General features: G+C 40.9%; 1 protein-coding gene across 2 annotated transcripts in view; it reads left to right on the top strand.

The window, feature by feature from the left end:
• Window positions 1–21,262, top strand: part of LOC133511807 (glycerol kinase-like) — a 31,173-nt gene extending 9,911 nt beyond the window's left edge. For both annotated transcript variants that reach the window (XM_061840758.1, XM_061840759.1), the window contains 18 exons: window positions 276–349; window positions 624–730; window positions 905–982; window positions 2,083–2,162; window positions 2,330–2,467; window positions 2,605–2,714; window positions 4,973–5,039; window positions 8,374–8,409; window positions 12,486–12,553; window positions 12,639–12,681; window positions 12,751–12,831; window positions 12,920–12,998; window positions 13,082–13,178; window positions 13,300–13,384; window positions 14,749–14,869; window positions 16,732–16,875; window positions 16,982–17,068; window positions 17,165–21,262. In XM_061840758.1, the coding sequence (XP_061696742.1) occupies window positions 276–349; window positions 624–730; window positions 905–982; window positions 2,083–2,162; window positions 2,330–2,467; window positions 2,605–2,714; window positions 4,973–5,039; window positions 8,374–8,409; window positions 12,486–12,553; window positions 12,639–12,681; window positions 12,751–12,831; window positions 12,920–12,998; window positions 13,082–13,178; window positions 13,300–13,384; window positions 14,749–14,869; window positions 16,732–16,875; window positions 16,982–17,068; window positions 17,165–17,193 (1,524 nt within the window). In that variant the 3' untranslated portion in view covers window positions 17,194–21,262. The remainder of the gene's footprint in view (window positions 1–275; window positions 350–623; window positions 731–904; window positions 983–2,082; window positions 2,163–2,329; window positions 2,468–2,604; window positions 2,715–4,972; window positions 5,040–8,373; window positions 8,410–12,485; window positions 12,554–12,638; window positions 12,682–12,750; window positions 12,832–12,919; window positions 12,999–13,081; window positions 13,179–13,299; window positions 13,385–14,748; window positions 14,870–16,731; window positions 16,876–16,981; window positions 17,069–17,164) is intronic.
• The last annotated feature ends 14 nt before the right edge of the window (window positions 21,263–21,276 follow it).

The raw sequence follows: 21,276 nt of genomic DNA, 5'->3' as shown, positions 1-21,276 counted from the left end.
TGCCATCTTACACAACTAAAATCAATTCTGATTTACATTATGTCTGACTGATTGGATATACATAATAGGTTTTAACATCTAGAAGTTCATTTCTCACCCATAATTATATTTTTGGGTTACTTTAACCATCACATTATTGTCTTAGTCATACAAAAAAAAGTGTACAATTTTCCATATCCACACACAGAAATAGTCCAATAAAAGCCCTAGATATTTTGCCTTGTTAGTGGATTTTTTTCGCTGTGTTGTTCTCTTTAACCTTTTTTTGCCAACAGGTTTTCAATGCCAAGACAGCTGAATTAATCATTCACCACCAGGCAGAAATAAAGCAAAGTTTTCCAAAGGAGGGGTGAGTTTTACACAATTACAAAATTTACTCCCATACTCTCAACCAATTTGTGTACTGGTTGACATCAAGTGTTGAATCGTGTCATTTTATTGATTCCCTGGGTTTACATCAATAATAATACTGTTTAATTCAGTTGTTTGTGCCACACCTTACTATATATTCAATTCTCAATCATTTCCAACATGTTGTCTTGATGTTAAATGATTTGGTTACAAACATTGTCATATCTGTATTTTAGAATGTTATGACACCTACATTGTATTAATTTAATCAGGTGGGTGGAGGAGGATCCCAAGGAAATAATACAATCAGTCTATGAATGTATGGAGAAAACATGTGAAAAACTTTGCCAGCTAAACATTGACATTGGCAACATTAAAGGTGGGTGGAAATGCTTTCACGCCATCATTCCCCAGTAGAGGATGAATTACCACAACTGTTAAGAAGTAAAAGGAGTAAAGGGATACTTATTGATATATATATATATATATATATATAATATATATATATATATATATATTCTGTTTTTCTTTTTTGCTGTTGTTGTTTTATCAGCGGTGGGTGTGACAAATCAGAGAGAAACAACCCTGGTTTGGGACAAAGACACAGGAGAACCTCTCTATAATGCTATTGGTGAGTTTGTGCAACATCTCTGATGTTGTAATTACTTCATAAGTCCCCAAACACACTATTTCCATCTAGTCATAGAAAATACACAGTACAAATACAGATCAACACATGACAGGGGAGAAAAAAATTTGTATAATTATAAACCACTTTATGTGGTTGAACATGGAAGGTCAAAGAACCACTGCTGTTTCTGAGTTGTTACAAATGTTCATGGGGCAGATAATTAAACAATTGTTTATTTTTTTCCACCCAGAAATTAATTAGTGAGTATCCAGGATCAAATAATAGGCTGTGCCACCCTTGGTAGCAATAACTGATATCAAGCATTTACGATAATTGGTAATGAGTCTTTCACATCGCTCTGGAGGAATTTTGTCCCACTCTTCTTTTCAGAATTGTTTCAAATCAACCTTATTGAAGTTTTCTAGCATGAACTGCCTATTTAAAGTCACACCACAGCATCTCAATTGGATTTAAACATGGACTTTGACTCGGCCATTCCAAAACTTTATTTTATTATTTTTTTAGCCATTCAGAGGTGGACTTGCTGTTGTGTTTTGGATAGTTGTCCTGCTGCATAATCCAAGAGCCCTTGAGTTTCAGGGCATGAAGTGATGGCCGGACGTGTGGTTTGAAAACTGAATTTTGTATCTCCTTGAGTTGTCTCTGAGTGATTATTGAAATTGATTTGAAACATTTGTGTGTGATAGATATACATAAAAAAATCAGGAGTGGGGCAAATAATTGCCATGGCACTGTACAGAAATGTGTTAATATGTGTAATCATAGAACCTCTTTCCAAACATCTGAGCTAATGAAACAGGTTTATACATGCTGAAATGAATCCCCAACAATTTCTTTTTGTGATGAGACAGGTGTCTTCTTTACTCAAGAAGGTAGTCGAGTTTGTAAACAACAACCCATGTTTCACTATCGCTATTTTCATCCACTATTGTCTTAAATATCCACATTTAAATAGACCTTATTGGCTGTTGGATTTAAAAAAAAAAAAAAAAAAACGTCATAATGCCGAATGTCAGATCGACTGATAATGGGCCTAGAAATTGTAGTCCCTGTGAGTTAACTTTCCCTTCACCCTGTAGTTTGGCTAGACCTCCGCACACAATCTACAGTTGAAAGGCTCATCAGCAAAGCACCAGGCAAAAATAAGAATCACTTCAAGGTAAGATTGGTGGGCTAAGAGTCACCTTGTTTCTTGTAAGATTTCCACAGTTTAGTGAGGGTAGTTTAGAATGTCTCCTGCTTACTAGGCTTAAAAAAATAGATTTTGTCGTCTCCACTTTCTAAATATTTTCAGTACTTCTTATCTGTGCTTCTGCCTTCCCATAGCACAAGACTGGTCTTCCATTTAGCACCTACTTTAGTGCAGTGAAGTTGCGTTGGCTGCTAGACAACGTGGACACTGTGCAACAGGCTGTGCTGAGTGGGCGGGCCATGTTTGGCACTGTGGACTCCTGGATCATCTGGGTATGATTCATGTCAGCCATCAGTCACACAGAATTAAAACAAACTGTGAATTGACCCAAAAAATGTGAAACTGACCCAGTGTTTCAAGACATATTCTCAAATGCCTGAGTTGCTCCAGTGCTATTTTGGTTCCTCAGTGCCTGACAGGTGGCAGAAACGAAGGAATCCACTGCACAGATGTTTCTAATGCCAGTCGCACCATGCTCTTCAACATTCACAGTATGGACTGGGATCATGAACTCTGCAGGTAATCATCAAACACACACACATGAACATGAACACAGATAGAAACTCTCAATTACTGAAACGCTGTTGAAGAGCAGAGTCCCCCCCCCAAAAAAAACAAACAAAAAAAAAACAATAATTACGTTACATTCAGGATACATTAGCACTGCTGCTGGTCATCACAAAACACCCTTTCGGCATCTCTATTTTTTTGTTCATCATTTTTAAACCCCACGCAAATTTATCTTGCATAATCACGTTGAAAAAAAATGTTTTGAATATACCCAACTCACTACATGTAGCCATGGCCCACAGATAGATGTCAATTCACATAATCAATAAAGGTGAAAAACTACAATAAAACTGATTATTATTATTGCATATTTTCCATTTTTTATGCAGTCCTTGTCTCCAATGCTGAACAAGCCACGCTTAAGGTCCTTTTTCAAAATGTTATTGATTTAAAATTGTAGACATTTGTAGTAAAGGCAATCCTAATCAACAGCAAATGGTGGCAGCTCATTAAAGTACACTTCGTTTTTATAACAGTAAAGAAAAATATGTATAATGGTCAGCTCATAAACGTCATAGAAAATTGTGCGAGTTGCATACTTCACATGTTGCCCTTTAAACGCTGGATGCAAGTGTCTAAATATTCCTAGCTAGTCACTAAACCTAGGACTTTAACCCCTTCTCAACTATTTTCTGTCACGCCCCCTTAGCAAAAAGAAAAAACCACTCACACTTAGTCATATTTTCTCATCCACTCCTTTGGGTGACTTTCTTTTCTCTGATTGTCTTCGTCTCACCCCGCTTTCTTTTCATCCCCGTTCATTTTTTTTCACATTGTCTCTAATGGGTTCGTTTATTCCACTTCAGATCGCCTGCTCGGTGCAATAAAAAAAAAATCTTCACCATCGAGCTAATACTCCCTGCGCACACTCTGACAATGAGAGCGCCACTGCTAACTACTGTAGTGGATGTGCAATTACGCTTTAACCTAGTACAGAAAAAAAAAAAATTCCTAGGGTCACACCGCTCCCCAGTGGGGTACGCCCCACTATTTGAGAAGTATTGCTTTAACCTATTTTCCGAATAGAGTCATAATAACAGTAAAGCCATGCAATCGTTGCAAGACTTTCATCTATATTCATTTATATCCAAGAAATAACAGCATTTATTTTGTCCTCTGCTGTTGTGTCAATGCAAAATGGCTGCCTCATCCAGGGACTTAAAATCACTGCTTGGGTGTATTGCAACAATGTAATGAGGCCCTCTCCTATGGCATTAAAGACAGCTTGAGTGACAAGAACAACTATTTGCAAAAGAGCCCCAAAAACAAACACTAAAGGCACTGGAATGCTTATTTTCAACAACGATAACTGAATGGCGAACCGTTTGGGGTAGAGTTCGCCTTTTGCGCGAAGTCAGCTGGGATAGTCTCTGCCCTTGTGTGGTTAAGTGGTTTGGAAAATCGAACAAATAAACAAAAATCGATATATCCCAAAATACATTTAGCATTTTCAAAAGACGTCTTGCAAATCATGATACATAATTTCAGACATCGAACGCTAAAGGCATCTAAAAAAAAGACTATTTCAGAAGTAATAATATTTTTTTTTAATTATGAACTTTTAAAATATGACAACAACCAATGAAATACTCAAAGTATCAGTAAAACAAAAACATTTTTTTTTCTTCCTTAAAAAAATGAAAAGGAAATCCAGTGGGCCATGTCCTTTTACCATTTTTGATTAAATTTAATGACAATGAATCATATGCTGTACTACTGATGTAATGTACTAAACTGTGTGAAAAGTTGCCCGCTCAGTGTTTAGGGTGGCATCGATGGACGTGAGACTATTCCCCTGAATGTTCTGAAGTACTTTTTCAATTCCAGTGTCGTATTGAGCAGACAATTGATGTCTGGAATAGTTCAGAATTAACAGATTGTGTTGATTTTGGCCTCACTCTTAAACTGAATTTGCACCGAAGTTTTGCATTTATTTTATTCTCAGTTGTGTCAAAACACGATTCAGCAAGAATCAAATGCAACAAAATCGCAACGATCACTTAATCAACTGTGTTAATTACATAACTCCTGAAATACAGAGGGATTGAAAGGTCAGAATTACATTTTGGGGGACTCTGACCACTTTGGATTGTTTTATGCACCAATGTATTGCAAAAGAAGTGGAACATTCTCTAAAGAATCTTCCAAACAACACATTAATCTAACATCTCAAAGAAAACAAACATTTCCTGTTTTGCTGCTTTTAGTTACTTTGATATTCCAATGGAACTTCTTCCCAAAGTCAAAAGCTCCTCTGAAATATACGGCTGGATGGTAAGTTCTGTTGTTCACAAGATTTCACACTAAACCATGAACTGACTATACTGCATATACTGTAAATGTATCTTGGTTTCGGCTTTGAAGGTCGACATTAAATTTACACAAAGTAGTATGCCGCAGTTACTGACAAGAACATACTCCCACTTTGCGATAAATACTGTAATTTAATGTGTAATACCCTGCCAATTTTTTTTACGTATTTTGGAGGCTATTATCTGTATTATCTCAAACCTAGTAAGCAATTTCATTTTTTTAACTGCTATTGTGAGTCAGTAGGGCTGTTTCACACTTATGTGAGCAGGGACTGGAAGAAGGGAAATAAAGTATTAATTTATTTTGCAATAAACTTTGGCTTCTTTTTTAGATCAAACGTTAAACGCATTTGGATAAAGTCAAAACATTATTGTACAGTGTTTGTGAAGTATTATGTAACTTTAAAAGAAAACTGCTGTTTACTCTGTTTGTGTGTGCGTGTGTGTGTGTTAATGGCATTTGTAACATCCCAATGTTTTTTGCTGTAAATGCTGTTGCAACCATTTAAAAAAAAATTGATTTATTAAACTTATCTCAATAAATACGGGGAGGGGTTTCTTTTTATCCACACAGGATCAAAACTAATCTGGAACATCTTTTAATTGACCCCTCCGTACAGGGCACTTATCCACACCTCCTGAAGTTACGTCACCCCACGTGTGCTAACCTCAGACAAACAATTAGCAAAAATGGTGGCGCAGGAAGAAAAGACTAGAGCGAAATTGTCCGATTTACCAGCTGATTTCTCACTCGCATTCTTAGCGAACAGTGAAATATCGTTGAACAGCAGACAGCAGGGCTTCAAGTATTTCAGCGAGGGGTATTTCAATGGTATTTAGATGCATATCAACGGAGAAACCATTGATATTAGCGCGAGATCTTTCCGGAGTCAGAGGAAGACCGAGAAGCCACATAATATAATATATTATAACCCAAAGACGAATTCGTCATTGAACGTTTCCTATTTTCGTGTTACATATCACACTTGTTTGCAGAATCTGTATGTGTATCTGTATAGCCGTTTGTGAACCGCCGTATGAAGGAAAAGAAGCAGGCGAGGCTTGATTTACGAGTTGTTTCTCTCGTTTTCTTTGTGTAACGTCACGCGCTCCCCTCAATAATTATTCTTGAATTAGTGCCGAACCTACGTAAGTCCTGACCGAGTATGACAATCACTACTTTATAGTGTCCTCAAACATCCTTCCTTCAGTCTTGGCGTCTCAGTGCACGTCGAAGGCTTTTAGGACTCGCTAGTCTGGTTTAGCTTAGCTCGGGAACAGAGACACGTTTGTGCAGTCAGATCATCGCAAAATATCGCTCAACACAGATCAAGTGTGTCAATCATTCACACGTAGCTATGTTATGCAAGCGAAGAACTGCTAATTCATTTATATGAGACTTATTGAAAATCAAATATAGGGCATACCTTCGTGCAAACAAAGTCCGGTTTACCTTGGCTCCCTAGCCGCCGAACAGAGACACGTTTGTGCAGTCAGATCATCGCAAAATATGGCTCAACACAGATCAAGTGTGTCAATCATTCACACGTAGCTATGTTATGCAAGCGAAGAACTGATAATTCATTTATATGAGACATGTATTGAAAATCAAACATAGGCCTTACCTTCGTGCAAACATATCTGTTCCGGTTGATGGATTCAGTTGATCATGCGGTCTTCCACAAAGTTTGATCCATCGAAGACATTTTTCGTCCTGGGTCTTCGGTTTTGGAAAGGGTACGAATTGAACTCCACCAACTAGCCTTTCAGGATACCTGTCGTCACTATTACAAAGTCCGTGACTACACCCCTTAACCATATCTATTGTTAAAGAACCCAAATACGCGATAAAATGCTAACAAAAGCTATACTGGACCATGCAACGTTGTCTGAGGGAACGGCGGGTGCAAAAAAGTGGCGTGGTTTATGCAGATCTCTGTCCTCTGATTGGTCAGCGACGCGAATGACGCAATTTCTACGGAGGGGTCAATTGAATTTGAACTTGTGGAGTTCTTCAACTTCTCATTAGCAAGCATGAAAACTACTTATCAACTAATATTCCTAACAAACGGTACAATATTTACACAAGTTGGGAGCTATTTGAAAGGTGTAAGTTCTGGAAAAAGATCCAAACGACCACCCTTTGGAGATGTTGTAGTTGACGAGGCTGAAGTCAAAGACAAGTGGCGTCAAGAGTTTACTTGCTACATGTAAAAAATACAGTTAGTAATGGCTTGATCGGTGTAAATGTTTTAGCTATGTAACTCGGCGACCAGGGTAACTCTCGAATAAAACTGAACTCTCCACTCTCAAGCAGTAACTGAAGGTCATTACCTTCCATCAAGACACACACAATTGATACATGTCTCTCAATATTGTGGTCACCAGAATATGTCTCCTTTCGGTGGTCTAAGTTTAATTTCTGTTGACTGACGTGAACACCACCATGGGACACACCTACTAGAAGCCTACTCTGTATCAACAGAAGGTTCAAATATTTTCCCAGACAGTTGTTTGGAGGAACGGGTTTTGTAACCCAGTAACACTGTCCTATTTCTCACGCATGGCGGCGGTAACTTCATGCTCTGGGGGATGCTTTGCTACCAGTGTTCCTGGCGCACTGGACAAAATGAACATAATAATGAAAGAGGAAAATTCTTCACATTCACCTCGAAACAACAATTTCGTGGCTGAAATGTTTACTCAGGTGTTTCAAAGGCATAATGATCCCTAAAACATCAAAAATGGTTTTGGAATGGATGACGAAAGGAAACATCTGGAATAGCTTGACTCCAATTGAACATTTGTGGACTTTGCTTGAAAATTGTGTCAGTGCCCAGAAACAAATTAATATGAACAACCTCACTCTGCCAAGATGAGTGGTTGAATATCCAGACAAAAATTGTGGCAAAAGCCTTTTGATGACTCCAACAATCATCTGGTCAGGAGGTTAATTGCTTTTTGTACTATATATGAGCCCGTAAGAATAATGTTGGCTATGTGAATTGGAAAAAAAATAACCCCCGAAATAAATGTAAACATGCACCCAATTTAGTTTTTTAAACCCATACACCAAAACAAAATTGATGCATTTTGCATTATCAATACATATTTCAAAAACAACTGTTTTTATACAGCAAATCGTCCATGACATTCATGTCCATCTTCTATGTAAAATTCTAACCCTTTTGTAATTTACATGCAAGAGACTGGGGTTATGCTTAATCTTTTAAAATGACATGCATGTAAAGTATTTGGGAGAAATATTAACACGTCTCTTCATATCCTCTCACCAGAAAACAACCAGCCTTGAAGGAGTTCCAATCTCTGGGGTAACTCCTTCTAAATATGATGTATACTTATTTATGACTGTGACATTTCTTGATATTCAAGTGTGATTCTCCTTTTTTTCCATCCATCCATTAACTGAGGTGCTTATCCTCGTAAGGGTCACTGGAGTGCTGGAACCTATCCAAGCTATCTTTGTACTTGAGGCGGAGTGCACCCTGAGCTGGTTCCCACCCAATCGCAGGGCACATAGAAACAAATAACTATTTGGACTCACATTCACACCTACGGGCTATTTAGTCTTCAATTAACCTACAATGCATGTTTTGGGGATGTGGGAAGAAACTAGAGCGCACGGAGAAAACCCACACAGGTATGGGGAAGATATGCAAACTTGACACATGCGGCACCATGATTTGAATCCCAGTCCTCAGAACGCTGCGGCAGACGCACTAATCTCCACCATGCTGCCATTCTTGCTTTTTGACAGGCAGTCACATGATCGCACACAAAGTTGCTGTGGTCCCATACACAGTCAGTTTTCAAAGTGACTCATTTGCATGAAGCATTGTAGAAACAAGATTAAACAATGGTGTACAAGTAGCAGCAGAATAGGCAAAACACCACTGGCCTCACATTTAATTATGTTTACAAGCCAGAGACTGTAGAAAACAACAGCCAAACGTGTGTCCACATATATAATTTGCGTAGTGTTGTTGGCATATATAGACCTCCCCAAAAAATATTCAAACCTCTGGCAATTTGGAGTCTTCAGTTGAGTGAATTAACAGTAGGGAAATTATTACTTTTCTTCTTTTCCTTTCGGCATTTCCCGTTAGGGGTCGCCACAGCGTGTCATCTTTTTCCATCGAAACCTCTCTTGTGCATCTTCCTCTCTTAACACCCAGCGTCCTCATGTCTTCCCTCACAACATCCATCAACCTTTTCTTCGGTCTTCCTCTCACTCTTTTGCCTGGCAGCTCCATCCTCAGTACCCTTCTACCAATATACTCACTCTCTCGTCTCTGGACATGTCCAAACCATCTTAGTCTGCGCTCTCGAACCTTGTCTCCAAAACATCTAACTTCTGTTCTGAGCCTCTTATGAGCTAATTTGTAATCCTATCTGACCTGCTCACTCCGAGCGAGAACCTCAACAACTTAATTTCTTCCACCTCCAGTTCTGCTTCCTTTTGTTTCTTTAGTGCCACTGTCTCTAATCCGTACATCATGGCCGGCCTCACCACTGTTTTATAAACTTTCCCCTTCATCCTAGCAGAGACTCTTCTGTCAAACACCAGAGACCTTCCGCCAGTTGTTCCAACCTGCTTGGACCTGTTTCTTCACTTCTTTACCACACTCACCATTCCTCTGGATTGTTGACCCCAAGTATTTTAAGTCATCCACCCTCGCGATGTCTTCTCCCTGTAGCCTCACACTTCCCACTCCACCCCTCTCATTCACACACATAATTCTGTGTTACTTCGGCTAATCTTCATTCCTCTCCTTTCCAGTGCATGCCTCCATCTTTCTAAATGTTCCTCCACCTGCTCCCTGCTTTCACTGCATATCACAATATCATCTGCGAACATCATGGTCCAAGGGGATTCCAGTCTACCCTCATCTGTCAGCCTATCCATTACCACAGCAAAAAGGAAGGGGCTCAGAGCTGATCACTGATGCAGTCCCACCTCCACCTTAAATTCTTCTGTCACACCTAGGGCAAACCTCACCACTGTTCTGCTGCCCTCATACATGTCCTGCACTATTCTAACATATTTCTCTGCCACACCAGAGTTCCACATGCAGTACCACAGTTCCTCTCTTGGTACTCTGTCATAGGCTTTCTCTAGATCCACAAAGACGCAATGTAGCTCCTTCTGACCTTCTCTGTACTTTTTCAATTAACATAATCAAGGCAAATAATGCATCTGTGGGACTCTTTCTAGCCATGAAACAATACTGTTACTTGCAGATACTTACTTCAGTCCTGAGTCTAGCCTCCACTCATCTTTCCCAAAACTTCATTGTGTGGCTCATCAACTTTATTCCTCTATAATTCCCACAGCTCTGAACATCGCCTTTCTTCTTAAAAATGGGGACTAGCACACTTTTCCTTCATTCTTCAGGCATCTTCTCACCTGCTAGTATTCTGTTGAATAATTTTGGTCTCATCTGACCACAAAACTTTCTCCCATGTCTCCTCTGTATCATCCAAATGGTCACTGCCAAACTTAAGACGGGCCTTGACATGTGGTGACTTAAGTAGGGGAACCTTCAGTGCCATGCATGATTTCAAACCATTACATCTTAGTGTATTACCGTCATGGTCCTGCGGGTCCCAGCCCTGGCGGTGCAGGTCCCCTGCACACCTGTGTCTCATCAGTGATAATAAACCCGAGTGTATATCGGACCCAGAAGACTGTCTCTTTGCCAGATCGTTGCCATCCATGCTTCGTTCCCGTACTGCCTCGTTCCTCATTCTGAACCCATGTACCGACCTCCGCCTGTCCTCCGACCAACCCCGTAAGCTTGACCCTCTTGATACTGCTGCTCACTCTGACTGACTCGCCGACATATGACCTTGGAACGGCTAAAGAGCTTCCTTTAACTGCCTCCCTGTCCCAAGTCGTGCATTTGGGACAACCCTAGCGTTCTGCTTATGACCGGTTATAACCATTCAGTAGAGCGCACCTTACCAAGGTGACCACACCGACAGGTGCCCTCTTCGAACAGGTGTTCTTAATGGTACTCTCAGGCCTTTGGACAGTATTCTACACTCCCTGCAAGAATTGGATGTTTATTTACACTTTTCAATCCCCTGCAAAATAAATCATTGGTGAATCAGTGACTGTGTAAATGAGGCTGTGATTGGCTGGTGACCAGTTTAGGCCTCTCACCTGCCTTTTGCCCAAAATCAGCTAGGATGGGCTTCAACCCCCTGCAAGACTGAACAGAATATACTCTCCAAGGAAATTAATGATTGGATAAAGTACATTTTTATTCGTTAAGTGTAATGTGTGTGTGTGTGTTTTTTTTTTTTAAATTTCAAGTGAATTTTAAAGATGTAAAACATTGGTGGGGCAAGTTTTTGGTTCAGGGCCACATTGACTTTTAAATTTGACAGGTGGGCCAGACCGGGACCAGTTGCTGAAGAAGAGGTATTGTAGTGTTAATACTTAATGTACTTTTAATGGGAACAGTGTTGTTTAGTTTCTCACTTTTTTTATTTGCCAGTGCATCAAAGTTTTGTTATGGCAATTATCAGAACACATCTGAGGTGTTCATCACACTAAAAGTCTGTTCACACACATGCAGAGCCAGACACTCTGTGCCGTCTTCTGCATTTCTGGAAATTTGTCTGTGCTTCATGAAGCATAAAACTCAACCAGTTATAGAGCAGAAGTTCTCCTGTAAGACAGTAATATATTGGAGATCAACCAGTTCCATCTGCAGCTCCCGTGGCGGTGTTTCAGGGTCTTGTGTAACTGAATCTTGGATGGCTTTTTGTCAGATAAAGGTGATTTGCTGAGTCCGGAATCTTGATTTTTAACTGCTGAGCCGCAGCCATCAGTTCCTGTGTTGATTGGCTGTTATTGGCATTATCAACCTGTTTGGTGGGTGTTATATTCCTCTAAACCTGTAGTGATTTCTTAACAAATTAGATATCCAGACTTTGATCAACTTCTGTGGAAAAAGTATTTTGTAGTCCATTCTATTGTAATCACTTGGCACTCAATGTCGACTTTCTTTTTCTTTTCTTTTGCCCACTCATGGATGAAGAAGGGTTTAGAGCAGTAGTGGAGTAAAAACTCAACAGCCAAAGTCAAGTCAATGTATAACTGTACCTACTGCCTTATCTGATGGAACCACTCAGCATTACAGGACAAGATCAAAGTGATGCAGTCAGCATATGGGGGATTCTGGATGTGGCTCGCAGGCTATAATTTTTCCCCCACCCCTGGTGTAAAATCATCAATTTGTCAAACACGTTTTCATTTTGAGACTCATCTGTTATCAGGAGGAATGAATTCTCAAATAATATCTGTCTCAAAATGTTTAGCAGACATACAAATGATACCTTGTTGTTGTTGTTGTTTTTTTTTTTTTTTTTTAATCAGTGCCTTGGTGACCAGTCGGCTGCACTGGTTGGTCAGATGTGCTTCAAGGACGGCCAGACCAAAAACACGTACTCATTCACAAATTGTATCTTCAACAGCATCTTGCTATTGTTGCAGTTTGATCATTGGATTTTTTTGTATTGTCTTGAAAAGGTATGGGACAGGTTGCTTCATGCTCAGAAATACAGGGAAGAAGGTATGTAGTGACAATTTATGCAAATAATTTAATTCCTCTATTGATTTAACATTTTTACCATTTCACCAGGCCATCATGTCAGAGCATGGCCTGCTGACTACAGTTGCCTACAAAATGGGAAGAGAGCAGCCTCCTTGCTATGCACTAGAGGTTCATGTGTGCTTTGAATGCATCTTCTTATTTTATTGGTGTGACCAAGTATTACTACCAATTTAACTGGATTCTCTGTTGCTGACAGGGCTCAGTGGCCATTGCTGGGGCAGTAGTTCGATGGCTCAAGGACAATATGGGAATCGTGCACTCCTCTGCAGAGATTGGTCTGTTGCTTTGTGGTCATTGCTTCGTTGTATGGAAAAACAAAACAGTTACAGTCAGGTCTTTTCTTTCACCCTCATTGTAGAGAAATTGGCTGCCTCAGCAGGGACATCTTATGGCTGTTATTTTGTGCCGGCTTTTTCTGGTCTTTATGCTCCATATTGGGAGCCCAGTGCACGGGGGTGAGATATGCAGCACTTAATGGGATTTAACCCAGAAATCTAAGGGCGGATTCAAAATCTAAAATTTGGTGTGGGACAACTTAGTTGTAAAATGTGCTGATACCGTTTTTGCCTTTTGTAGCATCATCTGTGGCCTCACGCAGTTCACCAACAAGAGCCATTTGGCTTTTGCTGCTCTTGAGGCAGTCTGCTTCCAAACCAGAGAGGTAATAATTCGATGGGACCCTTTCAAGGGGCACTGTAGATCCCTTTGGCTGTAAATAATCCTTGCCTTACTGTGACTGTCGGACCATGTTGGCATATAAAATTGAAATTAAAATTCAGGATGTAGCTTAGAGCAGGGCTGCACTGACTTTGTTTTTTTTAACCCCAAGATCTACTTTTCAAGCAGGGTTGGGGGGCTATCGCTTTCTGTTTTTCTTGGTGTAAAACTGAATTATTGCTTGCAGGATATGTTTAGCAATGCATGTTGAAAGCTGAATGATGCTCCCAAACAGTTTAAAGTTAAAGTTATGTTGCCTCCTATATTTAAAATACAGAATTAGCTTTTTGTGCACTGTATTGTCTGTACTTTCATCCTCAATCAGGTTGTGCCAAGGTGGAATTTTATCATTACACACCATCTCATCCTGCACTTAGGGTTAGGTTCTACTTTGGCTTCAGACCAGACCTTTCTCACTCATAAAAGAGAAAATCTAATCCAGTTTCAACATTTTTCACAAACTCCGACATTCATGAAATCTTAAAAAAACATTTCTTTTTTAACTTTCACCATTATTATTGAGAGTAAACATAAGCAGCTTGTCCATCTCGTCTTTGCTCTACATTGCCCAGACTGTGTTGCTAACTAAAGCACCGGTGGTGAGCACCGCATAAGGACGCTGTCATTGATGGGCCACATTGATGGGCCGCATAAGTACTGTAACATTTGTAATCATGAGTGTACTCCTTTAAGAGCAAAGGGGGGCGGTGTAAGGTAAACTAGGCAGGAGAGTGTGTGGCCGAGCAGCAGGTCATTGTTAAAGTTCCATGTGCTGCCAAAGTGTTCATGTGTGTTGGTCTTTTATTTTGCTTGATTAAAATCTACACTGCAAATGTGATGGATTTTTTTCCCCGATGACCAATTTGAAATACATATGGTGGGGTTGTGGGTGATTTTTTTTTTTTTTAATACGATCGTCCAAACCCTTTTGGCTGCTGCCCCCTGGAACCCCAGACTTTGATGCCCGGGGTCACTGGCCCCCCTTTTACACATCATTATTGGTGTGTGTTGTCACAAATTGTAGCCCCTCTGCTTGCGAGGCAAAGCAAGCTCTCGTTATTGCTTTGTAGCTCATTTGAGTTGCCTAAAATTTGCGAGGTAATTTTATGTCAGAATTTAGATAAGCACATTGGCATTTGTAAGGTAAATAATGAAAGCCCATAACACCCGACCAGTAAGTATTATTGCTTTCAAGATACTGGTTTGTTTGCGAGTTCTCAATGAGGATCTGTGTTTCGAAGCAAGCATATGATTCCTGAAAATACTTCATATTTCTGTACTAAAGTCCATGACATTCCTGTGTGTCAGATTGTTGATGCAATGAACAAGGACAGCGGTGTCCCTCTGGTGCAGCTGCAGGTGGATGGAGGCATGACAGCAAACAGATTACTGATGCAACTGCAGGCTGACATCCTTGGCGTGGCCGTAGGTATGAGGGGTCATGCTCACTCTACACTTGAGACACCTTATGTTTAGTCTATTTTCTGATACTATATCAGAGAGAGAGAGAGAATAAATCAAGGTGATATAATCCTCAGATCACGAGAGTTCATATGATGTTATGATTTTACAATGCATACACCCATCCATCCATTTTCTTAGCCACTTATCCCCACAAGGTTTGCGGGAGTTCTGGAGATGATCCCAGCTGGCAACGGGCAGGAGACAGGGTACACTGTGAACTGGTTGTCAGCCAATCACAGGGAACATGGAGACAGACAACAGTTGCACTCACAACCACACCGAGGCGCAATTTAGAGTGTCCAAATAAAGTTGCATGTTTTGGGGATGTGGGAGGAAACCGAAGTGCCCGGAAAAAACCCACGCAGGCACGGAGAGAACATACAAACTCCCCACAGGCGGGGCAGTCAGAACTGTGAGGCCAACGCTTTACAGCTGCGCCACCATGCCACCTGTTTGAAAAATTAATATAGAAAAAATAGTGGAAGCTCTTTTTTACTATCCTACATAGTAGAGAAACCTCATTTTAGGGAAAACCTTTAAAACCCACAGTACCAAAACAAAGGTAGTGTAAGTGTACACCCACTGTGACTGTTTTTCATGCGGCCCGTTTGTCTTTGCTTGGCTTGAGCTCTCTCTGCCATGCTAAACATGGTAATCAAAGGAATGACTGAAAAATGAAAACCCATAATCTGATAGGCCATGTCATATGTACTGTACCTTGAAAATGTGAAGTTAATCCGATATAATTTAATGGTATTTTGAGAAGATTTTTATCAGCAATTGTGAATTTTCCTGGCTGCCTCCATTTTGGCAAGTCACAAGACCTACTTGTGCGGATGTGATGTATTCTATGGGTACACAAAGGAATCCTGGCCGATTTGTAGTGACATCACATGCAAAATTTCACCATAATTCGGATAGAAATAATTCAAGGTAGGCTCGGTGGCATATTCTGTAAGAAAAAGAAACATGTACGGACCCAGTGGCTAGCGAAGTGTGGTCGTCCTGAGCTGTACAACAAACAGGCCACGGTATGCAGTCAACATTTTGAGCACTGTTATGTGTGAATTTAGACTAATGTCCCCTTTGCTCAAACGAGCAAAATGCGACAAGACAGTTGTGTTTAAGACAATTTAATCACACACACGACCATATAAATAAAAAATCACGAACACAAAATAGAAGTTCAAAGGCAGAGTAGACAAGCCAAAACGGCGAATAGTCACCAACATTGAACGAATGTTCCTAAATAGGCAAATGTTCTTTCCAGCGAATATTCTATGTTAGCGAAAGTTTTGCAGAAATGTTAAAATGTTCAAAGATGAAAGGCAGCAGGCGCCTGTGTAGTTTGTCCCAACTACTGTACTTTGTCTCAAAGCAGCAGTGCAGTGTGAATAAGCCCCGTTGACGGGCTTTCCCGTCCTTATATAGTTACTCCTTGGAACATTCACGAATTCCGCATCACAAAGGAACTGCGTCATAACCTAAAAGTATTGATCGATTTGCTTAGCAGGACAAAGGCACACCAACAGCCACTACTGTCGGGAAGCACACCAGTCAGCGATTCCAGTTGTGCTAGTAGTAGTAGTTCAAGTACAAAGTAACGAAGTGGTTCAACGTGTCACACAAAAAAGTTGCTCAATACTGAAAATTTTTATGCCATAATGGATGAACAAGATATCAGCATTTTGTCGACGTAAGCAATGACCGGAGCTTTCCTTTAAGAAAATGGTTCGGTGAATCAACAAAGTCCTGAGGCTCTGTCACAGATTTGTGTGTGTGTGTGTGTGCCCACACATTTATGGTCCCTTTGTGATGGTGGTCCAGTGAAACCTTCTATGTCAGAGACTACGGCTCTGGGTGCTGCCATGGCAGCAGGGGCTGCAGAGGGCGTGAATGTGTGGAGGCTAAGCCCCAGTGACCTTCCTCACATCACCTCTGAAAAATACAAGCCTCAGATCAACCGTGACGGTAAGAAAGGAAACCATGTGACCAAGTTTGCAAAATAAGATAGAACTGCCTGCCTGCTGTAGTTCTCCTGAAATCAGCTGACCTTGCATGCATAACCCTCCCAAAGAGAGCGAGTTCCGTTTTGCTCACTGGAAGAAGGCTGTCCAAAGATCCATGAACTGGGAGACCGTAGAGCCAGGCAGCGATGACAACGGTACGGCATTTCTTTTGCCCTGGATGAGGATCTGCCATAAGTGTGACTCTTTCCGATACGTGATACTTAATCTGGAATGTACTCTCTTGTTGCCAGGTTTAGACAAGGGGCATGGCATCCGCTAGGGGGTCTCCTCTTCCTCCTCCACCAACCAGAGTGATCCCTATGGTCTGGCATTTGCTGCTGCTTTCCTTGTTGTTCTTTGTGCTATCAGGTTTGGATGTCTGCAGTTCAATAATCTGGAATAACCAAAATCATTTGATGCTCCCAAGATCAGCATTAATTGTCAAACATCTAGAAAGATCTTCCAAAGAACATGTCATGAGCACTGCAGAGACCCTGTCTGATGTAATGTAAGGTATTTATTACCCATCAAAAGGCCAGTTGCTATTAAACTACATGACATTGTACAGTAATTTTCCCAACTTTTAATTGCAAAATGTCTGTACAGTTAGGTGTCTGAAATGAAGTTTCATGATTTGCAACAGTTTGTGAAGATATGTTTTGAATGTATGAGTTTTCCTTGAAAACTACCACAAATAAGGTGTCTTCAGTTTCTTGTTTTTACAAACGATCCCTTTTGTGTCACTAAAATTGTCTTTACCATTGAAGCCGCTCTGGAGGACTCGTTATTTTCCAATACACCAGAGGGATCTGTGAACTGAATTACTAGTATGATGGAACCATTTTGCATTCACCCAATTCAGCCCTATGGGGGCACAAGCCAGTGCAATCTGTAGGCCGGCCCCAAGCCCTGATAAATGCAGAGGGTAAGAGATGGTAAGGACATGCACCAGGTAAGCGTGATTAAGCATAGAGATGGAAATGTGTTGAATGGTGCGCAAAATAGATGGAAATAATGCTTTGAGAAGTTGATGAAAAAAAACAAGAGAAGGAAGAGTAGAAAAGGCAAGTCTGAAGGACTAGGAAGTAGCAATATTTAGTAAGGGGGAAGTTAAAATGGCACTAAAGAGGATGAAAAAAGGAAAAGCAGTTGGTCCTGATGACATACCTGTGGAGATATGGAAACAATTAGGAGAGGTGGCTGCAGAGTTTTTGACCAACTTATTCACCAGAATACAAGAGGGTGACAAGATGCCTAAAGAATGGAGGAAAAGTGTGGTAGTTCCCATTTTTAAGAACAAAGGGGACTTGCAGAGCTGTGGAGACTAAGAAGCATAAAGTTGATGAGCCACACAATGAAGTTATGGGAAAGAGTAGTAGAGGCTAGACTCAGGTCAGAAGTAAGTATCTGCGAGCAACAGTATGTTTTCATGCCTGGAAAGAGTCCCACAGATGCACTCTTTGCCTTGAGGATGCTAGTGGAAAAGTACAGAGAATGTCAGGAGCTACATTGTGTCTTTGTGCCTCTAGAGAAAGCCTATGACAGAGTACCAAGAGAGGAACTGTGGTGCTGTATGCTTAAAGGTCTAGTGTCATGAAATGGACGATTTTTAGTATGTTATTAATGTAAAAACGGCAGCCGGTATGGACCCATCCGTTTTTTCACCAAAAAACATATTTGACGTATATGGCTTTTTGTAACTCCCGTCATGAAAAACCTCTCAAGGGATTTGTTGTCACCAAGAAGCAGGAAGTGAAGTTGGAGGCAGGTGCATGCTCGAGATGACTTGTTTGTTTCTATTACTTTTACCTGCGGGAAGATAGCTCGTTTTTCTTTTGTATTAGCCAAAATGCCAGCTCATTGCACGTAATCCATCTCTCATAACATAAGATCTGCGTACATATGACACGGGTGCTAACCGCACTCAGCCGCGAGCGACGACAGCGCCGTGAAGCGGCCCGGCTTGGTGCTGCAAAAAACCACCTCAGTGCCACCCTGGCCGAAGGCGCGATCGGCTCGTCGCATCCGGGCCGCGGCCTTGTCATCGCTTGTGGATGAGAACGCTATATGCTGCCATACTGTCGGGGAGTCTGTTGTTGGTTAGAAGTGATCCGCATATCATCTAAATATGGCTCGAAACAATAGGGTAAAACATTGCCCCAGACACTTCACTCTATTGTGAGATGTTCTCTTCTTTGAAAAGAGCTTCCGTGTCTGAAAGGGCGTGTCCCACGGTAAGGGCCACAACATGTTTTCAATGGTGAATGTCCGGAGTGATGTCACGGGCAGGAGATGCACCCAATATGGCAACCACTTGGATGTCAAATGACACTTCCGCAAGTTTGCACATGGATGACGTGCTCTCCGCTCCGCACATTGAAGTGAATGTTATATGTATTTTTCATTTCAATATCTATTTTTATGTTTATCGGGATGACATGACCAGGAGAAATATATCAGAATAGTGCGCTGTAGGTGTGACAGAAGAATTGAAGGTGGAGGTGGGACTGCATCAGTGATCAGCTCTGAGCCCCTTTCTGTTCATTGTGGTAATGGATAGGCTGATAAATGAGGTTAGACTGGAATCCCTTTGGACCATGATGTTCGCAGATGACATTGTGATATGCAGTGATCAGGTGCAGGAGCAATTACAAAAATGGAGACATGCACTGTAAAGCGGAGGAATGAAGATTAGTCAAAGTAAAACAGAATGTGTGTGTGTGTGAATGAGAGGGTTGGAGAGGTAAGAGTGAGGCTCCAGGGAGAAGAGATAGCGAGGGTGGATGATTTCAAATACTTGGGGTCAACAATCCAAAGCAATGGTGAGTGTGGTAAAGAAGTGAAGAAACTGGCCCAAGCAGCTGGCGGAAGGTGTCTGGTGTCTTATGTGACAGAAGAGTCTCTGCTAGGATGAAGGGCAAAGTTTATAAAATAGTGGTGAGGCCAGCCATGATGTATGGATTGGAGATGGTGGCACTGAAGAGACAACAGGAAGCAGAACTAGAGGTGGCAGAAATTAGGATGTTGAGGTTCTCGCGAGGCGTTAATAGGTTAGATGGGATTAGAAAGGAGCTCATGAGAGGGGCAGCCAAAGTTGGATGTTTTGGTGACAAGGGTAGACTTCGATGGTTTGGATGTCTAGAGGCGAGTGAGTTAATTGGCAGAAGGGTGCTGAGGATGGGGTTGCCAGAAAAAAAAGAACGAGGAAGACCAAAGAGAAGGTTGATGGATGTTGTGAGGGAAGACATGAGGACAGTTGGTGTTCAGAGAGGAAGATGCAGGAGATACACTAACAAGGAAAAAGATGACGCGCTGGGGCGACCCCTAATAGGACAAGCCAAAAGGAAAAGATTTTGCATTCACGCAATGGAACAATAAATGGTTAGTTCTGAAATATATGTAGAAATTTGTGGAAGTGATGGAATGATCACATCTTTAACATTATTCCAACTGTATAAAGACAGGTAATTCATTTAATAGTTGGGATCATTCATGTAATTGTATCCATTATCCTGAGTTTGAAGCGCAACATTTAAACACAATTTAAATGGCGCACCATTTGCTTTGTCAGTAAGGCTTGCATTTACTATGAATGTCTAAAATTTGAAATCAACCTTGAAATTACGACCAAGCATCGATGTTAAAACGTGACCCTTTACCCATTTAAAACCCAGGCAACATTTAAAAAAAATAGTATCTTTTACCATTCTTGATCAATATGAAAGTGACCTTTGTTGCTTCATCGCGTCTTTCCTCATGCTATATTCCAGGTATATTTAAAATACTTTCAATCCATTTAATTAATTCATAGGGTCACAAATGTGCAGGAGCCTATCCCAGCTGACTGCACGCAAGAGGTGGGATACATCCTGAACTTGTTGCCAATGAATCAAAGTACATAACTAATATTCACACTCACATTGATACCAGCGAACAGTTTCGAGTCTTCAATTAACCGAGCAGCATGTTTTATAGATGCAGGAGGAAGTCAAGTGTAACTGGAGAAAAACCACGCAGGCACAAGGGGAATATGCAAACTCCGCACAAGCAAGGTCAGATGTGAAGACAGGTCATCAGAACTATGAGGGAGATGTGCTAACCAGTCTCCACCGTGCTGCCTTATTTAATTAATCAAGTCTGCCCCCCCCCCCAACCTCTACTGAACTAAACCGTTTCAAGACCTTCATTGAAATGACTTCAGGTGCTTGATATAGCCAGATATTCGTTATACCTCAAAGGTATGAAATTACGTTTCATCTTCACTATCGATATGTCCCCCTCTGAAACAGACTTCGCTGCCTGAAGGAACAGAAAATAAATGTGATATGTATGCAGGGTCAAAAGGTATCAAGATTTGTGTGCT

The sequence above is a fragment of the Syngnathoides biaculeatus genome, chromosome 14, assembly GCF_019802595.1.
Source record: "Syngnathoides biaculeatus isolate LvHL_M chromosome 14, ASM1980259v1, whole genome shotgun sequence".
NCBI classification, from domain to species: domain Eukaryota; kingdom Metazoa; phylum Chordata; class Actinopteri; order Syngnathiformes; family Syngnathidae; genus Syngnathoides; species Syngnathoides biaculeatus.
This window is presented reverse-complemented; position numbering and strand designations above follow the sequence as displayed.